The 23008-nt window shown below is 46.3% G+C and overlaps 2 protein-coding genes across 2 annotated transcripts; both read left to right on the top strand.

Moving 5' to 3' along the window:
* Positions 1-1224: 1224 nt before the first annotated feature.
* LOC308162525 (keratin, type I cytoskeletal 50 kDa-like) lies at positions 1225-10835 on the top strand (the record flags this gene model as incomplete). Its single annotated transcript, XM_080536673.1, has 7 exons — positions 1225-1737; positions 3428-3504; positions 6185-6341; positions 7488-7649; positions 8213-8338; positions 9513-9736; positions 10748-10835. The coding sequence occupies exons 1-7, from the start codon at positions 1237-1239 to the stop codon at positions 10833-10835; spliced, it is 1335 nt and encodes a 444-aa protein (XP_080392799.1). The 5' UTR covers positions 1225-1236.
* Positions 10836-16861: 6026 nt separating this feature from the next.
* LOC308162523 (keratin, type I cytoskeletal 50 kDa-like) lies at positions 16862-23008 on the top strand (the record flags this gene model as incomplete). The annotated part of the gene is made up of 8 exons (XM_080536671.1): positions 16862-17221; positions 18141-18146; positions 20392-20474; positions 21030-21186; positions 21834-21995; positions 22337-22462; positions 22589-22809; positions 22918-23008. The coding sequence occupies 8 exons, from the start codon at positions 16862-16864 to the stop codon at positions 23006-23008; spliced, it is 1206 nt and encodes a 401-aa protein (XP_080392797.1).

The following is a 23008-nucleotide window of genomic DNA, read 5'->3' as shown; positions in this document are numbered from 1 at the left end:
TTATTCATTCTTACAGCAATAAGGAGAAGAAAGGAGAGGGGAGAGGAGGGGAGGAGAGGGAAGGGGAGAGGAGGGGAGGAGAGGAAAGGAGAGGGGAGGGGAGAGGAGGGGAGGGGACGAGAGGAAAGGAGAGAGGAGGGGAGAGGAGGGAAGGGGAGAGGAGGGGAGGGGAGGAGAGGGAAGGGGAGAGGAGGGGAGGAGAGGAAAGGAGAGGGGAGGGGAGAGGAGGGGAGGGGAGGAAAGGAGAGGGGAGGGGAGAGGAGGGGAGGGGACGAGAGGAAAGGAGAGAGGAGGGGAGAGGAGGGGAGGGGAGAGGAGGGGAGGAGAGGAAAGGAGAGGGGAGGAGAGGAAAGGAAAGAGGAGAGAGGAGGGGAGGAGAGGAAAGGGGGGGGGGGATGGGAGGAGGGAGCGGAGGGGAGGAGAGGAATGATCCAATAGATGATCAGGTATCCATTAAGGAGGGTGACTGTGTGTGTGTGTTTGTGTGTGTGTGTTGGGGGGGGAATCCCAAAAATGCTCTGCCATGATTTGCCCATGGAAAAACCTTTTCCTTTCTATTCATTTCAGTTAAATACAACATGAGTCGTGAGCGTGTGAACGAGAGCATGTTTTTCAGCAGCCGTGTTCCGTGTGTCGCGTTGAGTTTAGCGGCCCCTATAGCGACTGCTCAACAACCCCGTGCTAGCGTGCGAGCCTGAGGCCTGTAGCGGCGCAGTAGTTATGCTTCAGTCGACTCAGCACTTGAACATGAATAGGTGATGAGTGAGGACTGGCACTCGCTACCGTCCCGACAACATTCACATCCACGCTCCACGCCTGAGCACATCCTAGACACACCAGATACTCCTCATGGGTATATTTTGCACATGTAAATCAGGCTGTCACATAGGGTTATATCACTGCCAGTTCCCATGGTACATAAAGACGTCGAAGAAAAATGACAACATTAACTGACTTAATCAGAAAGCTCCAGGCATCTCTCTGCTTGTTATTCTTGCAGGTGAGTTCGTCTCGCTCCCGTGGGGGGACCTTCCCTTATGTCACCGACCCTGTATAAAAGACACACCGTCACCCTCAATCTCTTCACTCCTTTCTCTTCTCCCTCTCCAGCCGGAGCAGTTAAGACTGTAAGCAGCAGCCTAACCCTCAAAGCAGCCCTCTGTCACCATGGCAACCTTCAGCGCCAGATCGTCCCGCATCTCCATGGCCGGAAGTGGCGGCGGCGGTAGTGGTGGGATGTCCTTCGGCAGCGGAGGTGGAGGAGGTGGCGGGGGCATGTCCTTCGGAAGCGGCCGCATGTCCATGTCCGGCGGCGGAGGCGGCGCCATGAGGGCCGGCAGCGTGCACGGGGGCGCCGGCGGCTACGGAACGCGCATCTCCAGCGCCAGCGCGTCCAGGTCCTTCTCTGCCGGCGGAGGCGGCGGGGGCTACGGTGGAGGCTTCGGTGGTGGAGGTGGCTTCGGTTTCGGTGGCGGTGCCGGGGGCGGCGGTGCCGGGGGCGGCGGTGGAGGTGGCGGAGGCTTCGGCGGGGGTCAAGGCGGCATTCCCGGCAACGAGAAGGCCACGATGAACAACCTGAACGACCGTCTGGCCGTCTACCTGGGCAAGGTGAGCGCCCTGGAGACGGCCAACGCCGACCTGGAGCTGAGGATACGCCAGTTCCTGGAGAGCAGGACGGCCCCCGACGCCTCCGACTACTCCCACTACTTCGGTGTCGTCCATGACCTCCAAGCTCAGGTAAGAAGAAGAAGGAGGCTTTAATCCGTTTAAATGTCTCTACATACTAACACGTGTTGAGACAGGCCTGTAGGGTGTGTAGAGAAGCAGGGCCGGCGCCAGAAGCAACACCTTGAGTGGGAGGAGTGCGGGGGTGGAGGTGGCGGTGGGTTGGGGTTGGGGTGGGGGGGGGGGCGGGTGTAGGTAGCAAGGCCGGCGGTGGCGAGCTTAGAATGATAAGGTTCTATCTCCGTTTAGGGCAGTTCAGAGATTTGTGTTCAGAGTTTTGAGCGTCAAAGTTTTTACATTCCATTATGTTTTGTGAGATGGAACCTTTGTATTTTATTAATTACATTAATTACAACAACAAAAATTCAACATTTTAAAAAATAACACCACACAGGCATTAATAAACACCTAATGGATCAGATTATGTAAAAAACTCAATTTTGACAAAAATGGAGATAGAACCTTATAATTCTAACGTCACGATGTGTTGTGGCAGCGCTGGATAGAAAGATGCAGTGCAGGACAGTGGAGGACGGTAGGACGGTAGGCAGGTTTGCAAAGTTGTCACATTTTCTCTTTACGAAGAAGACTAAGAGAATAAGCTGTTTACTGGGTACAAGCGTACTGTAATTCGATTAAGACAATGGGAGAAATACGCAGTCTCCAAAAAAGCTTGACGAAATGATAACATGCACAAATAACAATGACTTGACATAAATAACAAGGAGGATACTTCTCAGTGCTTGACAAACAAACAAAGCTTAAACAGATGACAGATACGTCTGCTCACAAGTTCACTGAGAGAAAATCAGAGAGACAGACAGTGGGGACATGTGGATACACATACATAAGCGAAGAAGTAGGCACTGGTGTACACAGTCACAGTAATGACAAGCAAATAGTCAGATGAATTAGATTAGATTCAACTTTATTGTCATTGCAGAGTACAAGTACTATACAACAAAATGCAGTTTAGCATCCAACCAGAAGTGCAAATAGTGATATAAGAACATGATATAAAAAATTGTGACATAATTCAACATGCTACATGTGTGTATAAATGTATACATGTACAGTATGTAGACATACAGTACATAAACAAACTACATGTGTGTATAGATGTATACAAATCTAAACTAATCAGAGCTGTAGTTGTTTCTAAAACTGAAAAGATAAAGATTACATCATCATCCAAATGCTGTAGCTTTGCTGTTTCCTTCTTCTATCTCGCTGACTGCCAGTGGCCCCTGGCTCTGAGCTCGATTACTCTTCCTGCTACGACAGGCCGATTAATGGTTCACTTGCTTAGTCAAATGTATCGATTGTAAGTCGCTTTGGAATAAGGCGTCTGCTAAATGCCAAAAATGTAAGTGTAACATGTTAAATGTAACATGTTTCTTGTCCTACCTCTTCAACAGTTTTAACAGCAGACAGACTCACTGTATCTGACAGCAAACTGATAAAAATCAGAAAACAGATAAAAACATACGCATGGTGTGATTACTTGACTAACAGGATGTGTAAAGACTGACTGTGGGATGACACTCTCTGTGTCCTGGGGGGGTTCAGGCCTGTAGCGTAGAATCATCTAGTTCAGTCAGCAATGTTTTGGGTGTGGGAGTCTTGATTCTTGATTCCTGATTACTGATTCCTGGTTTGTGGGTCATGATTCTGATTCCTGATTCCTGATTCCTGATTTCAGATTGTGAATTCCCTCAACGGATCTATCCTCCTGAGCATCGACAACGCCACGCTGGCTCATGACGACTTCAGGGTGAAGTGAGTCTCATTAATCACTCAGGGTTACAACACACACACACACACACACACTCTCAGATCTAACACACACAAACACACACACACACACACACACACACACACACTCAGATATACATGTCTCACACACACACACACACACTCTCAGATCTAACACACACACACACACACACACACACATACACTCAGATCTACATGTTACAACACACACACACACACACACACACACACACACACATACACACACACACACACACACACACACACACACACACAGATCTATACATTACACACATATTCTCAGACACATTACACACACGCACACACACACACACACACACACACACAGAACGGCATCAATACCATTCCTAATTCCATTCCCCCGATTTCTGGTGCGCTGCAACACCAAGTGTAAAAGGAAAAGTGGAAAGGAAAACCATGTAAAAGGAAAACCATGTAAAAGGAAAAGTGACATATCTCATAAACTCATTGTCATAATGTTAAACGGTAATTTCACGCATGCGTTTACAGTATGTATTCCCAACAGTAGAGGTCACCTCAGGCCTCTTTTATGCTCTGACCATGGGCGTCAGCAGCTTTTTGAATGTGGGGGGGACACTTATTTTTCGGGGGGTCTGGGGGTCCTCCCCCCGAATTTTTTTAAATAGTAGATTCAATTTCCTGCATTCTGGTGCGTTTTACACCCAAAATAATCTCCCTCTTTCTTTGTTTTTCCTTGGAGCTGGCATGGTCTGCAATTACTGACTACTATTATGTTTTGGTTTAACTCACAGAGGCCTGACACTGACACGTGGCACTTTTTAGGTACTTTATTAAATATGAAGATTCAAAAAGAATCAAAGAGTGAATTAGAAAAGAATGAGGTAACTTTGAGTCAACAAATTGAATAAAAAGTTATGAGGAAACATAAAATATGTACCTAGGCTACTCAGAGCCTATTACAATCAAACTTAGCCCTCTTCAGTGCATTGCAGAACATACAACTATAACAAACAAAACAAATCAAAGAGTGAATTAGAGCTGTCTCCACTGCCCCTGCCTGCTGCCCCTGCCTCTGACTCACTCTCACTCTCAACCACCTATATCAGGAGAAATGGGGATGCATTGAGCACTTGTTCATATTGTTTTTCTCTAATAGAACATTTGACATAGAAATACAATCATCAATACAAAAAATACAATCACAAGCATTTTAGAAATAGAAAAATAAATGGAACAGGTGTTTTCTTCTTATTTTTTAACCCTAGCTCAAGCAATCAGATGCAAAATTGATTCTTTGGGTGGGTGCAATGGCCAAATTAAATAGTGCAAATGCTCAGGGCAATGAACACGGGCAGGAGATGCAATAATGACAGGACAGGTAAGCACTGTGAGGTGTTTGTCGCCATTCTGTGCTTTTGATGACATTTCGCCTGTGTCTGTTCTGCATTTAAACATGTCTAACCGCACTAGTAATGCCTAACAAAACTGCTAGTGCCATATAGCTGATCTAGCTCGTATTTGGTTGCTAGTAGGCTATGCTAATTCTATTGCTAATACAGAGAATGTCTCATAAGGTGCTAACATTCTTATCAGAAAAGCTGGCTGTGTTTGACCTTGGGAGAACGCAATGTTGCTGTTTGGCCACTCACGGGAAAACTTGGATGACTTTGACTTACTTTTCTCTTCTTAGAAAAAAAAAATCCTTATATCCATCTTGGTGGATGATCTAAATCGTCTTGCCTCAGTCTGAATGTTTTGAATCTGCGTGCGTGTCTGATGCTGCGTGCCGTTAAAAACAGAAGTAAAACGCGGAGTGGATTTCTGGATATGGGCAATCCCCTACTCATAAAGTGGAACGGATTTGATTGTGAAGCAATGAAAATAACGCTGACCAGTCATGCAACATATTTTTGATGGCAAATGTGGGGGGGTCCAAACGACCTTGTTTCAAAGGTGGGGGGGACACGTCCCCCCCCAAATATATGGTGGTGACGCCCATGGCTCTGACACATGATTGAAGAGTTTTGCCAATTGATTTCGAGCAGGTGAGATGTGAATTAGACCCACGTGGTAATTAGGGTGTGGTAATTAGGGTGGTAAGTAGGGTGTGGTATTTAGGGTGGTAAGTAGGGTGTGGTATTTAGGGTGGTAATTAGGGTGTGGTATTTAGGGTGGTAATTAGAGTGTGGTATTTAGGGTGGTAAGTAGAGTGTGGTATTTAGGGTGGTAAGTAGGGTGTGGTATTTAGGGTGGTAAGTAGGGTGTGGTATTTAGGGTGGTAATTAGAGTGTGGTATTTTAGGGTGTGGTATTTTGAAGGCCAGTGTTTTCCAGGTGAACAAAAAGTAAATGATGCGATGTGTGCTTAGAGATTGGCAATAATGTGATTAAGAATTTGAGTGAAAACAATGGAATTGTGGTCAGAGTTTAGCAGCCTGGGGGGTATTCCATCAACGTCGCTAAAGGAAAATCCAGGCTTGGATTTTTAGATAAGTCTCGCGAGACTTGTCCGAATAAGCCTGGATTTTCCTTTAGCAACGTTGATGCAATACCCCCCTGGAGTCTTGTTGTTGATACATGAGTTTCAAGTTCTCAGACTTGTGTGCATAGTTCCAGAGCAACGTGAACCAGCTGCACCATTCCAGAGTATTAAGTGTCTGCGTCTGCGTTGTGGTCGGCAGGTACGAGAACGAGCTGGGCATGCGTCTGTCGGTGGAAGGGGACATCGCCGGGCTGAAGGGGGCTCTGGGAGACTTGGCGGTGGCTAAGTCAGACCTGGTGATGCAGATCGAGGGTCTGACAGAGGAGCTGGCCTACCTGAAGAGCAACCACGCTGAGGTCAGAGGTCACGGGCTGACACTCACACCCGTCACTAACACCTGCTCATTTAGGGTTAGGGTTAGAGTTAGGGTTCAATCATTACATTAAAAAATATATATGTATTATAATAATAATAATACTTATTATTGTTATTATTGTTTTTATTGTATTATTATTACCGTTATTATCATTGTTATTATTATTATTATTATCGTTATCATATCATATCATTGTTATGTATATATATATATATATATATATATATATATATATATATATATATATATATATATATATAGAGAGAGAGAGAGAGAGAGAGAGAGAGATATAGATAGATATATCATATCATATATGTTATCCTATCATTGTTCTTATTATTATAATAATTATTATTGTTGTTATTGTTATTACTATTATTATTATTATTATCATTATTAAGGACAGAGCTTGTTAAGTCGTGACGTGTTTCCGGGTCCAACGTTGGTTGAGGCGCTGTTTTCGAAATGCCGAAATAATAATAATAATTAATTATATTTATATAGCGCTTTTCCGAGGCTCAAATACCCTGACAATATGGAGAAAACGGGAAAGTATTGTGTCCCTTGTTGTATGAATAGATCCGAGTCTGAAAAACGATTAAAATTTCATTTTACCGCTGTAGTTCACAGGTATTCTGGTGCGGGGAATTTCTGTTTTGGACTCGGAAATGGCTAAACGTCACTTTTGACGTCAGACTTAACAAACGGATAGACACATTGAATCCAGGGGAGGCTGGTGGAGGTAGAAATCGGAGGGCAGGCTCATTGTAATGCATGTAATGGAACGAGGAAGCGTATCAAACACCGTTCCATGCATTACAATGAGCCTGTGTTCCGCTTGTCTACCTCCACCAGATGGCGACATAGAGCTTCAGCTACCTGTATCATAATGGAGTGTACCCGTGTGCTTAGCAACGGACTAACTTCATGGGAGTTTTCATTTCCAAATTTCCAAACGCAATTCAATGTGTACTCAATTTAGACAGTGAAGGAATATGAGACGGTGAGGAAATGTGACCTTTGAACCACTGCCATGTGTCCAGGAGCTCCTGTCTATGCCTTTAGCTCAGCAGGCTAACCCAGTCTTGTAGCTGACCCAGCCTGTCCCCTCTGTGTGTGTGTCCAGGAGCTGCTGGCTATGCGTAGCATGATGGGCGGCCAGGTGAACGTGGAGGTGGATGCGGCGCCCCAGGAGGACCTCAGCATGGTCATGGCTGAGATGAGGCAGCACTACGAGTCCGTCGCAGCAAAGAACCAGAAGGAGCTGGAGGGCTGGTTCGAGGCCAAGGTAACAGATGATAACCTGTGTGGAACGTTTAACTGACAGACGGACAGACAGGAAGATAGGCAGGCAGACATTTTGTTGTCATCAATTACCTCATCACACCTCCCTCGCTGCACAGGAGGAAGTGTGTGTTCTGGCTAGCGTTAGGATGGACAGGATCTCTAATAAGTGTTGTTGTCCATCTGTCCGTCCGTCCCCCACACACACACACACACACCTACACACACCTCCCCCCCCACACACACACCTCCACTACCCCACGCACACACACACACACACCTCCACTACCCCCCACACACACACACCTCCCCCCCCACACACACACCTCCACTACCCCACGCACACACACACACACACACACACACACACACACAACTCCACTACCCCCCGCACACACACACCTCCACTACCCCCCACACACACACACACCTCCACTACCCCACACACACACACCTCCCCCCCACAAACACACACACACCTCCCCCCCACACACACACACCTCCACTACCCCACACACACACACCTCCCCCCCACACACACACCTCCACTACCCCCCCACCCCCCAGAGTGAAGCTCTGACCAAGGAGGTGGCGACCACGGAGATGACCATGCAGAGCACCAGCTCAGAGTCCAAAGAGATCAAGAGCACCCTGCAAGCCCTCCAGATCGAACTCCAGTCCCAGCTGAGCATGGTGAGACTGACCTGTTTCTTTGTTGTTGTTGTTGTTTTTTAAAATGTGTTTTAGGGCTTTACTGGGATAGAGACAGTAGAGATTGACAGGAAGGATGGGTGAGAGAGAGGAGGATCGACACAGTAGAGATTGAGAGGAAGGATGGGTGAGAGAGAGGAGGACAGAGACAGTAGAGGTTGACAGGAAGGATGGGTGAGAGAGAGGAAGATAGAGACAGTAGAGATTGACAGGAAGGATGGGTGAGAGAGAGGAGGACAGAGACAGTAGAGACTGACAGGAAGGATGGGTGAGAGAGAGAGGGGAAGATAGAGACAGTAGAGACTGACAGGAAGGATGGGTGAGAGAGAGGAAGATAGAGACAGTAGAGATTGACAGGAAGGATGGGTGAGAGAGAGGAGGACAGAGACAGTAGAGACTGACAGGAAGGATGGGTGAGAGAGGAGGATAGATACAATAGAGATTGACAGGAAGGATGGGTAAGAGAGAGGAGGACAGATACAGTAGAGAGTGACAGGAAGGATGGGTGAGAGAGGAGGATAGAGACAGTAGAGATTGACAGGAAGGATGGGTGAGAGAGAGGAGGGATGACATGGCAGGATAGGTCGATGACCGGGATCAAACCTGGGACCCTGCGATTATGTGGCATGTGCCCTAGTGTTGCTATGCCACCTAGGCGCCCATTTGGTTAGGTTTTTATTAAAGCTTTATTCAAACCTAGATACCTAGATCAACAAAGATATCCACAGTTTTAGACCTAGCTTGCTTCAAACCAGCTAGTCCCTGTGTAGAAGTACAGCCTACCCTGCATGCACTAGTACCATCTTTATAGGGGTTCGATTTTTGGATTAGGGGATCCGGGAGGTAGCTCCACTCCACAGTGGGGCGGCTGTGGGACAGGAGGTAGAGCCGATGTCTAATGATCGCAAGGTCGGCGGTTCGAACCCTGGCTTGCCACATGTCGAGGTGTCCTTGGGCAAGACACTGAACCCCAAACTGCTCCCAATGACCGGGCCCCATCTCCCTTGCATGATAGCTTGCCGCCGTGTGTGCCTGTGTGCGTGAACGGGTGAATGAGAGGCCGTTGTAAAGCGCTTTTGAGTAAGGCTCTATATAACTGCAGTCCATTTATCATTTTTATTTATCGCTCTCCTCCTGTCCTGTGTGCCCTCTTCAGAAATCTTCCCTGGAAAGCACCCTGGCAGACACCCAGACCCGCTACTCCATGCAGCTGTCTAGTTTCCAGATGCAGGTGACCAGCCTGGAAGGGCAGCTGGTGCAGCTACGAGCCGACCTGGAGCGCCAAGGCGGCGAATACAGGATGCTGCTGGACATCAAGACACGCCTGGAGATGGAGATCGCTGAGTACAGGAGACTGCTGGACGGGGAGGCCAGCTTAAGGTGGGGACTTGCGATGATGTTGTATGTAGGTCTTGTGAAGGGCTTATGTAGGTCTTGTGAAGGGTTTATGTAGGTCTTGTGAAGGGCTTATGTAGGTCTTGTGAAGGGCTTATGTAGGTCTTGTGAAGGGCTTATGTAGGTCTTGTGAAGGGCTTATGTAGACCTTGTGAAGGGTTTATGTCGGTCTTGTGAAGGGCTTATGTAGGTCTTGTGAAGGGTTTATGTAGGTCTTGTGAAGGGCTTATGTAGACCTTGTGAAGGGCTTATGTAGACCTTGTAAAGGGCTTATGTAGGTCTTGCGAAGGGTTTGTGAAGACATTAAAGCTCTCTCTCCACCTCTCTCTCTACAGCGTTGGTGGTGGGGGGTATTCGTCCTCCTCCGTGACTACGAAAATGTCGAGCGGCGGAGTGATGTCGAGCGGCGGAGGGATGTCGAGCAGTGGAGGGATGTCGAGCAGTGGAGGGATGTCCACCTCCCTAAGGTTTGCTTTCTGATCCGGGGGGGCTGGTGGAGGTGTAAGGTATAGGTGTAAGGTATAGGTGTAATGTATAGGTGTAATGTACAGGTATAGGTATATGCACCAAACAAGAGAATAGCTTCTTCCCTATCATGAGTGTTTAATTGAACTAACTAATTAACTATTCTGTTTTCAATATGGCGATTAACCCTCTACTAACCCTCTAACATTCTCCCCTCCTCCTCCTCTCTCCTGCTCTCTCTGTCTTTCACTTTCTCCCCCATCATCCAGGTTCGCTCGTCGTCATCGTTTGGGGGCCAATAGCCCACTCGGATAGTAGATTATTTTCCTAGGGAGAAAATCTCTGAATAAAATGTTTGTCGGCGGGGGCAACGGTGGGGGGCGGGGGGGAGTGGATGGGGGTGTACTAGCGGAATGTTTTTTTCTCATTCTCTCTCTTTCACCTCCGTGCCCCATCTCCCTCTCTCTCCCCTATCTCCCTCTCCCCCCCCCCCCCCATCTCCCTCTCTCCTCCTCTCTCTCATCTGTGCAGCAGCAATGGCAGCTCTTCCTCCTCCTCCTCCACCACTGTGACCACCAAGACAGTGACCTACATTACGGAGGAGGTGGTTGAGGAGTAGATGGGTCCACTACTACATCCATCATCATCTCAGCAACGTCAGCTCCACCCCTTCACTCTGCTGGAGTAATCAATCCATGTTAATCAATAGTGGAGGTGGAGTGGATACCAATCAATCAATCAATCAATCAATCAATCAATCAATCCCAGATCACTTCGGCTTTCCACTCAACTGTTTTAGTAGAGCCAAAGAGAAACCATAGCAACACCTGAAATGAAACAGTTGGGGAAGTCGGAGTTAAGATTATTTTCCCATGCCTCCAGATAATTCTCTTATCTCTGTCTGTCCTAAATATAAAATGTTTAGGTATTGCTGTGTTGTTTAAAGCTACTTCCATTTCCTTCAATGATAATGATCTGTTCTCTAAGGGAGAGGCATCACACATGACAACAACAACAACAACAACAACAACCGCTCAGCTTGTGTTTGGTGGTGTGAGAAATAAACAATATAAAATCAATATTTAGTCTGTGGTGAATCTTTACCGAGTGGGTGGAGAGGTCCTAGCTTGACGTAGCAGAGGTGATATGGAATCATGCTCTTGTGACAAAGTAGCCCTGCCTACAACCTCTAAGCCCTGATATTGCCTTCATACAGCTTCGTATGTCCTCTTTATATACAGTATAAAGGTTTAAGACTGTGACATCCATGCAAGAGGTCCCCTGGTTTGAACCCCAGGGGGGTCTTCGGGTTAGTCTTCTATGTGTAACAGTTCCTAAGCTATCCAACATGTTTTCTTAGAACATTCTAGAAGTATAGTTCAAATTTAGCAGCTCTCTTGTAATCTTTCACCTCCAGCAGCATCCATGCTGTGTGCTGCGCAGGCTTTCACACAACACACACACGACATTGATGGCGCTGCTGATAGACGGCGATGTACAGCCGACTAGCGGCTGTGTGAACGCCTCGAGGGAACAGGGTTGTACTGTCGATGGCCTGGTTTACATCCAGCTCCGCTACCGCCTGCTGTGCTGTGCTCCAGCTTCATAGGAGCACTCTGATAAGAGGAAATAATAGTAAATAAATAATAAAAGTACTAGTTATTCCATATCTTTAGATTTAAATGGATATTATTTTTGCTGTAAAGTGTCCTTTGTTGTTTTTTATAGGTTCTTCAAATCACATGTACTATTTATTATTATTAGTAGTGGCAGCAAGGGTAATGTAAATACAGTAGCTAGGCCCGTATATGCAGTGGAGGCTGGTGGAGGTAGAGGCCGGTGGAGGTAGAGGCTGGTATCGGAGGACAGGCTCATTGTAATGCATGGAAAGGAATACAGATGAGATGAGATGAGATGAGATAACGTTTATTGCCATTTATGCATACACATTAAGCATACACATATAGGAATTTAATTTGGCGTTACAGTAAGAGCATTTCTAAATGCAATGCAAACAGCAGTGCAGACAGAACACAACAAACTGTAAAACCATAGCTGCCATGTGCGGCGCCATATATGAGAACATTCCTTAACATTCCTTATTCCAATCCATGCATTACAATGAGTCCATCCTCCTCCATCAGCACATACATACATACCTGCTGTTGTACCTTCAGTTCTGCACAAAACAACTCTTAGGTGATTGTGTTACACTTTACTACAATACAGACATTCCCCAGCCTTGAGACATGAACTTGAACTCTGAAGTGACACATCTAAATCTACACACCATGTCTCAATTCATTATCCTTGTTCTTTCCACTTGCAGTGTAGTGCCTATAATAAGCAAGGTTACACACAACACACAAGAAAATGAGAGAAAGTCTGTGTTACATTAGTTTCTTTAATAATTCTTTCCTATACATGATGTTTTAAAGGAATTACATGTTATCAATAAGTGTGAACACAGTGAGCGATTTTACTGGAGGAAAGAAACTTGAATGGCACTCACTAACAACAACAGATCAGCAGACGAGAGATACACAGTCTGTTTTTCTACAAGGCCCTCAGTAAACGCCTCTGATCCACCCAGACACACAGACACTTGCATAATCGCAAATCAGTCACAACAAGAGTTTTTTGAACCCCCCAAGATAGAACGTAATGCAAAAAGCACAAAAGGTATGAAAAAAAACGTAAGAAAAGGTGTAAGGAAAAAACATACAGTATATATTTATATATACTACTGTATTTATAAAAAAAGGGAATAATACTTTTGGAGAGAGGTTAAACGGTACTTTTTTAGATACTATCGTTACTGTGGGAGCTGCTGCTGCTGCTGCTGGAGCTAGAGCTGCTGGAACTGCTGCTGCTGCCACCTCTACGGAGGTCTGCCCTCTCTCGTTTATGAATCTGCTCGTGTGCTTTGAGGTGGCCTGATTGGCTGAAGTTCTTCCCACACTGGGGGCAGGCGAAGGGCCGCTCGCCCGAGTGGATCTGCTGGTGTGCTTTGAGGTGGCCTGATTGGCTGAAGTTCTTCCCACACTGGGGGCAGGCGAAGGGCCGCTCGCCCGAGTGGATCTGCTTGTGCGTCTTCAGGACGCCAGAGTTGCTGAAAGTCTTGCCGCACTGCGAGCAGCAGTAGGGCTTCTCCCCCATGTGGATCTGAAGGTGGTTCCTGTAACTCATCTCCTTGGTGAAGCTCTTGCCGCAGTGCTGGCATTTGTGGTTGTGTGTCCTGTGTTGGCATTATGAATGAATGGTCTTTATTGTCATTGCTATAGTACAGGTACCAAACAACGAAATTTAGGAGGGGTGGCTCCCCTGGTGCTAGGAAAGAAAAAAGAAACTATAAAAAAAAAAAAAAGAAGGGAAGGAGCTGGTTTACATAAATAAAGGCTATGTACACTATCCACTATACTATACTGTACAGATAGACGACTAGGGTTGTCATATTGCACATAGTGTTATTGCACATTCATTTAAAGTGTCGCAGTTTGCAGGCTTGAAATGTACATATTTGTGCCTCAGCACTACACCTGATTTTTTCAGTCCAGCAGCTGCCATCAATCCGTCCAGACTGTCCAGGGCCCAGAACCTAGGTCTTTGCTGTGTAACTGTGTTCAGGGCCTGGATGGCCCTGGGGTAGAAGCTGTGCTTCAGTCTGTTTGTCCTTGCGGCCATGGTCCTGTACCGCCTTTTCGAGGGCAGCCGGGCAAAGTGTTCGTACCCAGGGTGGGTTGGGTCTCTGGAGATCTTGGAGGCCTTCCTGAGACAGCGTGTGTTGTACAGCTCTTCCAGAGAGGGGAGGGGGGCGCCGGTGATCTTCTGGGCTGTTCTCACGACTCTCTGTAGCGCATTTCTCTCCGCGGTTGTGCAGCTGGAGAACCAGTTGCAGATGCCGTAGGTGAGGATGCTCTCCACTGCGCCGCGGTAGTAGGCCACCAGTATCTCATGCTTGTTGTGTTCCTTCCTGAGGACTCTCAGGAAGTAGAGCCGCTGTTGTGCCTTCTTGATGGTGGCTGCTGTGTTGTTCTTCCAGGACAGGTCATCCTGTATGTGCACCCCCAGGAATCGGAGGGCTGAGTCTCTCTCCACACTCTCTCCGTCGATGAGCAGGGGCTGGACCTCAGACTTTTTCCTCCTGAAGTCCACGATGATTTCCTGGGTCTTTGACTTGTTCAGCAGCAGGTTGTTAACCTTGCACAGCTTGCTCAGTTGCTCTACCTCATCCCTGTACGCCGCCTCGTCCCCCCCCGAGATGCAGCCCACCACGGTGGTGTCGTCTGCAAACTTTACGATGGAGTTGCTGGGGTGGACGGGGGTGAAGTCGTAGGTGTAGAGGTTGTAGAGGATGGGGCTTAGCACGCAGCCCTGGGGGGACTAGTTTCAAATGAATATTAATTTTTATTAATTAATTTAATTTTGCCATTTAGCAGACACTTTTATCCAAAGCGACTTACAATTACGAATTACAGGGACATTCCCCCTGGAGTAACTGAGGGCTAAGTACCTTACCCAAGGGCACACTAGTAGTGGTTAATATATTAGTCACCTGCACAATCCTGACTGCAACCATAGTCATTACACCAAGTACAATCCAACAACAGATAATTATAATGCACTGTACAATAATACATAGTAATATGCTGGAAAAGTGAATGCATCACAATCAAGTAATACCATTAGCAAGCTTCTATATGAAGCTCCATAGGGTACTGTAAATATAGCTATTTAAGCTACTTAAGCTATTTAAGCTACATTGTTGATGGTGATAAAACATCTTGGCTAATGTAACCAATCACTAATATACCTGAAAAACGTTCTAACCTGCGCAGTTCTACAAGTGCTGCCTCTGTTTCTGTGACGATGGGGAAAGAGAAATCATGAGGTGTATTCAATTGTGTAATGGTGGGAGTACATTTAGCAGCCAAATATGACCATTTTAATGTCAGTTTAATGTCCGTTTTGCAGCTCTGAACATTAGTTTGGGTGTCTCCAGTGACAGTCTACTTTACCAGTGTAGCCTATAGCAACAGTGTAAAATACAGTGAATAAAATAAAATAAAAAAATAAATCCTATTACTGTTCTCATGTTGGGCTCTCAATATCCATTGCCAGCTATCTATACAGGTCTCCTATGCTCAGATAATACAGTATATAGTATGCTATTTGCCACTCTTTTATCCAAAGCGAATTACACTGCAGTGAGTGCATACATTTTTCAGGATATGCAGTCCCAGCGGGAATCGAACCCACAACCTAAGGGTTGTTAGGGCCATGCACCATGCCATGTCCTGCCTGTCCCCTATCTCACAAACACACACAGTCAAACCCCAAGCAGCCGACTCCATGCAGCCCAGTCTGGTTGCCAGATGGGATTGACAATTTCCAGCCCAACCAAGGCAAGGCAAGGCAACTTTATTTGTATAACACATTTCATACAACAGGGGCAATTCAAAGTGCTTTACATACATTATTTAAAAATATAGCAAGAGGAGCATAGTAAGAAAATAAAAATGACAATGAATAAAAGCAAATATAAGAAGTAAATAGATAAAACATTTAATAAGACAATAGTTAATGGAAAAAAGACATTGATAGAAGTGTTTGTGTATAATCATAACTGCTGCAAAACATGAAACCACAGTCTAAAAACCGCAGCATCCACCAAAAAACAGCCCAAAACGTATACTGTATACTGCCTAAATGCTATTTATCCAGCCCAACCGCCCAAATGCTTTTTTCCCCCGTCCAGTATGATCAAAAGTAGCCCAATTGGGCGGGAATTGTACGCCCAATCTGAACAACCTGTTCCACGGCAGTGGAACAGCACCACCATCTGGCAGTGGAACAGCCCACCACCACCACTGCATCTATGCAACGCAGGCCGTATAGATTTAGCATTCACTGCACGTTGCTGAGTATATTTATTAGCCCCAACATCTGATGATGTCTCTAAATGTCATCGCGTTATGAAAAAAACCATGAGTGTTGGTTGAAGCCACACGGCATGTGCTAGTCTCAACTCCAATGCTGATTAAAACAAATTCCAGTCAGGATGATAAGCAGCACCAATTACGCCAGAATAGGACCACCGAGGCAAGTAATTCAGCCTCTAAAAGAGGGAAGGAAGGGACTTGACTGTTAAATTGGCCGTACTTTGAGCTGTCTTGACAGAATAAGTGGTTGAAACAGGGGCGCAGTCTAAGAGACGTAGGTTACCCGTGAACTTTAGGCCAACAGGTTTTTTTACCTCAGCATAAGGTTACCTAGCCTACTTTCGAGTGTTTGTTTTTTGATGTCTTTTTCCCATGAGACCTGCTGAAGTCTCAAGGGTTTATTTGTTGTTCCCTGAGCTACAGGCTAGGCCTGGGGCCGTTACATAGGCCTAGGTAGACTGTACTGGTAGACGCATTCAAATCTTGTTAGAGGTGCCGGTCCCCTCCTCCCCTCCTCCTCCTCTCCTCCTCTCCTCCTCTCCTCCTCTCCTCCCCTCCCTCATTGTCGAGCATAAAAAGAGCCGTGTCCAACCGCTCTCCACCCGTCCTCTCCAGCCAGAGCAGACAGCAGACCTCCATCATGGCCTCCCCCTACTCCAACAGCAGCTACCTGTCCTCTGGTGGGTCCAGCAGGACCGGCCCGATGGGAGGAGGCCGCATCAGCGCCATGAGGCCCGGCAGCGTGTACGGGGGTGCAGGAGGCTCCGGGGTGCGCATCTCCAGCGCCTCCAACACCTTCTCTGCCAGAGGTGGAGGCGGAGGCGGAGGTGGAGGCGGAGGTGCCTTCAACCTGTCCCACGCTCTTGATATGTCTTCCAACAAGCAGGCCCACATGGTTAACTTGAACGACCGTCTGGCCCTTTACCTGGAAAAGGTGCGCTCTCTGGAGAAAGACAACGCTGATCTGGAGGCGAAGATCCACCAGTTTCTGGAGGAGAAAGCCACGACCGTCTCCCATGACTGGAGCCCCTACAAGACAGCCATCAGCAAACTCCAGGACCAGGTAAGTCCACCTGTCCAGGGAATCACATTGTTTATTAGAGTTTTCAATAAAAGGAATGTGAGTTGACTCCAGTAAACTGATGGCATACAGCATATATCGTCTTGTTTAGTGTTTTTAATATTTTCCTTTCAGTCAGTCATGTTTAATGACAATGGTCATTCATTTATGTTCGGCGTAAGTGACTGGCTCCACTCTGTATAACTCCCTGCCTGAAGTTTAAACAACATGAAATAAAAAAACTAAACATGAGCAGGAAGTCCATAACGTTAACTTGCCCGTAGGTAGGTAAATAGGCAAGGCAAGGCAGGTTTATTTGTATAGCACATTTCAGACAACAGGGGCAATTCACTGTGCTTTACATAAAGCATAAAAAATACAACAAGAGGAGAATAGTAAGAAAATGAAAGTGACAAGAATAGATACAGTATATATAAGAAATAAATAGATAAACAAGTAATAAGATAGGTAGTGGCTGCACATACTGTACCTCCAGGCATCAGCCCAGACCTGATATTTTTAATGACTATGATGACCTGTATTCAACCGCTATCCTGCCAGATATGGCGTGTGAGATCACAGTGTCAGGTGTGAGATCACAGTGTCAGGTGTGAGATCACAGTGTCAGGTGTGAGATCACAGTGTGAGGTGTGAGATCACAGTGTCAGGTGTGAGATCACAGTGTCAGGTGTGAGATCATAGTGTCAGGTGTGAGATCACAGTGTCAGGTGTGAGATCACAGTGTCAGGTGTGAGATCACAGTGTGAGGTGTGAGATCACAGTGTCAGGTGTGAGATCACAGTGTCAGGTGTGAGATCACAGTGTGAGGTGTGAGATCACAGTGTCAGGTGTGAGATCACAGTGTCAGGTGTGAGATCACAGTGTCAGGTGTGAGATCACAGTGTGAGGTGTGATATCACAGTGTCAGGTGTGAGATCACAGTGTCAGGTGTGAGATCACAGTGTCAGGTGTGAGATCACAGTGTGAGGTGTGAGATCACAGTGTCAGGTGTGAGATCACAGTGTCAGGTGTGAGATCACAGTGTCAGGTGTGAGATCACAGTGTGAAATGACATGTTTGATATTGCATCGGTATTCAACTGGTATCCTGCCCGATACGGAGTGTGAGATCACAGTGTAAAATGACATGTTTGCAAACACATTCATGACCCAAATGCTTCAGACTTCTGTTAGTGAACGACCCAAAACATCCCCAGAAAGCCCAAGGCCATGGTCCAAAGGTCCTACCCTGATTTGGGACCTTCAGGAGATTTTTCTGGGACTTTTTGGGGACTTTGACTTTCAGGCATTCATTGTGTGCTCTGCCCTCTCATTGTTTGGCTAGGTTAGTCTACGGGACTGCTACTTGTTATGTTACAAACGCTGAGCTTAAGTCATTAGTTTGGTTCAAAGGCATTTATATGCACTAGTACGTGTGCACAGCTGTGGCTGAATGTGAGGTCACTTCTTTTCTCTAGCATTTATTTTACTCGTTAGTCGTGTTACAAAGAAATTCACTGGAGATAAACATAATCATGCTGGTTTGAGGGTGAAATTGGAGATGAAAATTAACCGCACTGCTTTGAGGGTGAAACTGAAGATAAAGATAATCGTTCTGGTTAGAGGGTGAAACTGTAGATGAACATAACATGTTTCTGATTATATCGCTAGTTCCGATGCTCCTCCCTCCTATCCCCAAGGCCTTAGAATCACCAAGGGAAAGTGACACAACACATACAACACAAAAACACGACACAAAAAAAGCAGTGCTTGGGCCTAAAAAAAAGTCTGGACCGGGACCCGGTTTCTTGTGGAAAAGCACCATCGGCGGTCTTTCTTGAGCTTCCTCTCACTCAGAGCTACACCCAAACCCAGCTCCCCTCAGGCCAGCCTTAGATGCCATATTTGGTCATGGAGGCTTCCAGAGGAAGAGCAGAAAGAAGGAAATGTATGCTGAGTTCTCAAACACACAGATGATCTATGACAAACATGAAGACATGTCAGGCCTATAATCTTAGGTGGGTCCTTATCAAACCAATATTGGATCTTTACTTTCATAACTAACCCTCTATCCTATTGTATGATTGATTTCTTCCTTTTTTCTTTTGTATATCAAAGCTGTGGTCAGCTATGTCACTGATCTTCACTTGATTATCATCATTCACACGTCTTATTCACTGTTGTGGTCCTCTGTGGCTCACAAGGTAGAGCATGGTACTAACAACGTTTAGGTTGTGAGTTCGATTCCTGCTGGGACCATATAGACTGAAATGTATGTACTCATTGCAATATAAGTCGCTTTGGATAAAAGCGTCAGCTAAGCTAAAAGCTACGGATCAAACAATAGGTTTGGTGTTACGGTTGGAGTCTCTATTTCCTTGGCAGCTCTTTGGGTTTCCCTCTGGCGGCCCCTGGTGGCCCTGGGACATTACTACACTCCGTGTTGCTCTCATTATGGACTAATGTGTGTCACATACAGTATGTATGTTTGGCACTTATATCCTCACTCCCTGGCACTCCCTGCCGGTTGATCTCTCTGTCTGTTCAGTGTACTGTGTAGTGTAGTGTAGTGTGTGTTCCTGTTCTGTTATTTGTCCGCCTCGCACAGGGAGTTGTGAGCTGCCCTAGCCGGTGGTTCTGGGTAGAACCTGGTGTCAGTCCGGTCTACAGCATTCACACTGGTTTTGAGCAGCGTTCTCCCTGTGGGGCTTCTGTTTTGTTTCAGCACAGGAAGAGGGTTTCCTCCTGTGGCTTTCATGTCAGGTTTCTGTCTGTTCCAGTAAAGTGTCCTTAGTTGTGCCAAACGCTGCCTGTCGTCATTACTTTGTCCTGCACCGCACCTGGGTCGGCAACACACACCAACCCGTTACAGTTTGGTCCATAAATTGCCATATACGGTATGCTAAACCTCAGTAAAGTAAGTAGCCTTGAGAACCGATGGTTCTTGAGCCTAATGACCCATAGGGCAGCCTATCTCCTGTTTCCGTAGGGTAAGGCAGCTTGATGTACAAGTACACCCCCTGGACATGATAGCATGCTGGTATGTTGCAGGGTCTTAGCCTGAGTGCTGAGTGGCAAAGCCACTGAGCTGGAATGCCAAACCTCAATGTACGGCTAATCCCTAGAAGGGAGCGCTGTTTTGTTAAAAGTGACATCTCTCTGATTCTCTCTCAGATCTTAGATGCTTCTCGTACGAATGGAGGACTCTACCTGGCTCTTGACAATGCTAACCTGGCTGCAGAAGACTTCAAAGTCAAGTAAGTGTGAGAAAACACTTGGTAGTAGCTAGCCTATCTGATCAATAGCATACCGTAGTAGGCAATCTCCATGGATCGAATTACATGGGGGATTGAGGGGGTTTGACAGCCCTAATTAAGACTTGGAACCCAAGTGGGGGGAGGTCAAAACATTTATATATCCTTTTTACCTGTAATCGTAAATAATAATATAATATATTTCCCATATTCATGCCTGGAAGAATCTTGTAATACGATTTCAGACACCCTTATAGTGGACCATAGCATTTTTAACGTGTGTCTTGCCTCCACTCCCCTGTCCCCCGATCCCCATCTCCACTAGCATTCAGAATTGTCTTCGTTTTCAGGCCCAAAAAGCCTTTTAGGACCATCACCTGTTTGCACCCCTGATTTACGGCCTGGAGAAAAAGTTGGACCCCCTGATTGTCATAGTACAATTCGCACCCTGGCAAACTCTATACAATAACAGGATGCTGTGCTACCCTTACTCAACCGTCAACCATCTTATCTACTCTCTGAACTGAAACATGTCATTGATTCTTTGACGCTGCACAGGTATGAGACTGAGCTGGTCATGAGGCAGTCTGTGGAGGCCGACATCGCTGGGCTGAGGAGGGTGCTGGACGATCTGACCTTGGGAAAATCTGACCTGGAGATGAAGGTCGAGGGTCTGAGAGAGGAGCTGGTCCACCTCAAGAAGAACTTTGAGGAGGTGGGTTGGAGTGGAGTCAACAACATACAGCAACATGCATGCTTTTCCTGACTGTGTACTCACTCGCACTGCCTACTGTTTACTAAAAGTATCTACTCCATATAACTCAACCATGATGTTCAAGGTAATTAGCTAAATGCCGCTACAGCCTGTCCCCCTTACCTACTGCAGTGAATTGTTGGACTAAAATCTGAATTTACTTAGGAAAATCAAATCTTGTATGACATCCTGGCCCCTATATTTGGCATTCACTTAAAACATTTTAACCAACGCTTTTATCCAAAGTGACTTACAACAAGTGCATTTAAGTGAATGATCTACATGTATATACATCAGTCATCATAAGCACAACATACATGCTAGGACCAGGTGCCCTTGGCAGTCACAATCCTAGAAGAAGGAAACGCGTTATAATCTTGCGTAGTTAAAACGTCATGTGAGATGAGTTGATGATGACATGTGAGATGAGTTGATGATGACATGTGAGTTGGTTGATGATGACATGTGAGATGAGTTGATGATGACATGTGAGATGAGTTGATGATGACATGTGAGATGAGTTGATGATGACATGTGAGATGGTTGATGATGACATGTGAGATGAGTCGACACTTTTGGGCCCTTTTGACCCTTTTTTTCCATCCCAGGAGTTGCTGGCGCTGCGCTCCAAGGCAGGGAACCAGGTGAACGTGGAGATTGACGCGGCGCCCCAGGAGGACCTGTCCCACACCATGGAGGCGGTCCGCAACCACTACGAGGCCATCGCAGACAAGAACCGCAAGGAGCTGGAGGCCTGGTTCCAGACCAAGGTAACACCGGGCCGTGTATACCACCTTTTTGTTTGACACTAGAACAGCCACTGTGAGTAAAGAGAAATGTTATATCTTTGCACCCTCCTTTCATAACTTTTCCTAGATATGTGCGTTCTACCACCCAGTATCCTTACATTTTCAACATCACATCAGGATAAGCTAGTATAAAGCTATATATTGCCGTTTTTCTGTGTAGGAAGCAGGCTAATTTACAAGCGGCCAACTAGTGGTCATTGTGTGTAAATAGCAGCTGTTGGCTGTTGTAGTGTTACTGTACTTAATAGTCTATATTCCGATTCAATCATAGCCATTTGGTATGCTGTCATTTTTTTTACTAGTCCGAGAAACTGAACAAGGAAGTCGCTAGCAGCGCTGAGACCCTCTCATCATCCCGCTCTGAAATCAGTGACGTCAAACGCAACCTGCAGAATCTTGAAATCGAACTCCAATCCCAAGTCAGCCTGGTGAGAAACAAAGTGGAACACTTGCTTCCTTCTACATTTTTACATTTACGAGGAGGACTAGCATAACCAGTCGTCTCCCTAGCCTAGCCTACACACCCAACTCACTGTCTCCTTCCTGACCTTTAGAAAGAATCCCTGGAGGGCACCCTGGCTGAAACACAGAACAGGTACGCCATGATGCTGGCCGCCTACCAGAGTCAGGTGACCAGCGCGGAGGACCAGGTTTCTCAGATCCGTGCAAAACTGGAGGGTCAGCGTCATGACTACCAGATTCTGCTGGACATGAAGACCAGGCTGGAGATTGAGATCGCTGAGTACAGGAGGCTGCTGGACGGAGAACCCAGCAGGTCAGTCTCTCTACACCTTATACGCCAATACAGTAAATCAGTGATATAAAAGACCTAAATGATGTAGGACTTCAGAAATAACACTGTATTATTTCTGTGCCTCTGCAGTACCCCAACCTCCACCAACAACGGCAAAACCACCAGGGTAGTGACCCTCGTGCTCGAACCGAACGATGATCACGGTGAGCAGCATGACTGA

This window comes from Nansenia antarctica (assembly GCF_963989245.1).
Source record: "Nansenia antarctica genome assembly, chromosome: 7".
Lineage (NCBI taxonomy): Eukaryota > Metazoa > Chordata > Actinopteri > Argentiniformes > Microstomatidae > Nansenia > Nansenia antarctica.
The sequence above is the reverse complement of the archived record's forward strand: the minus strand, read 5'-3'. Positions and strand labels throughout refer to the sequence as shown.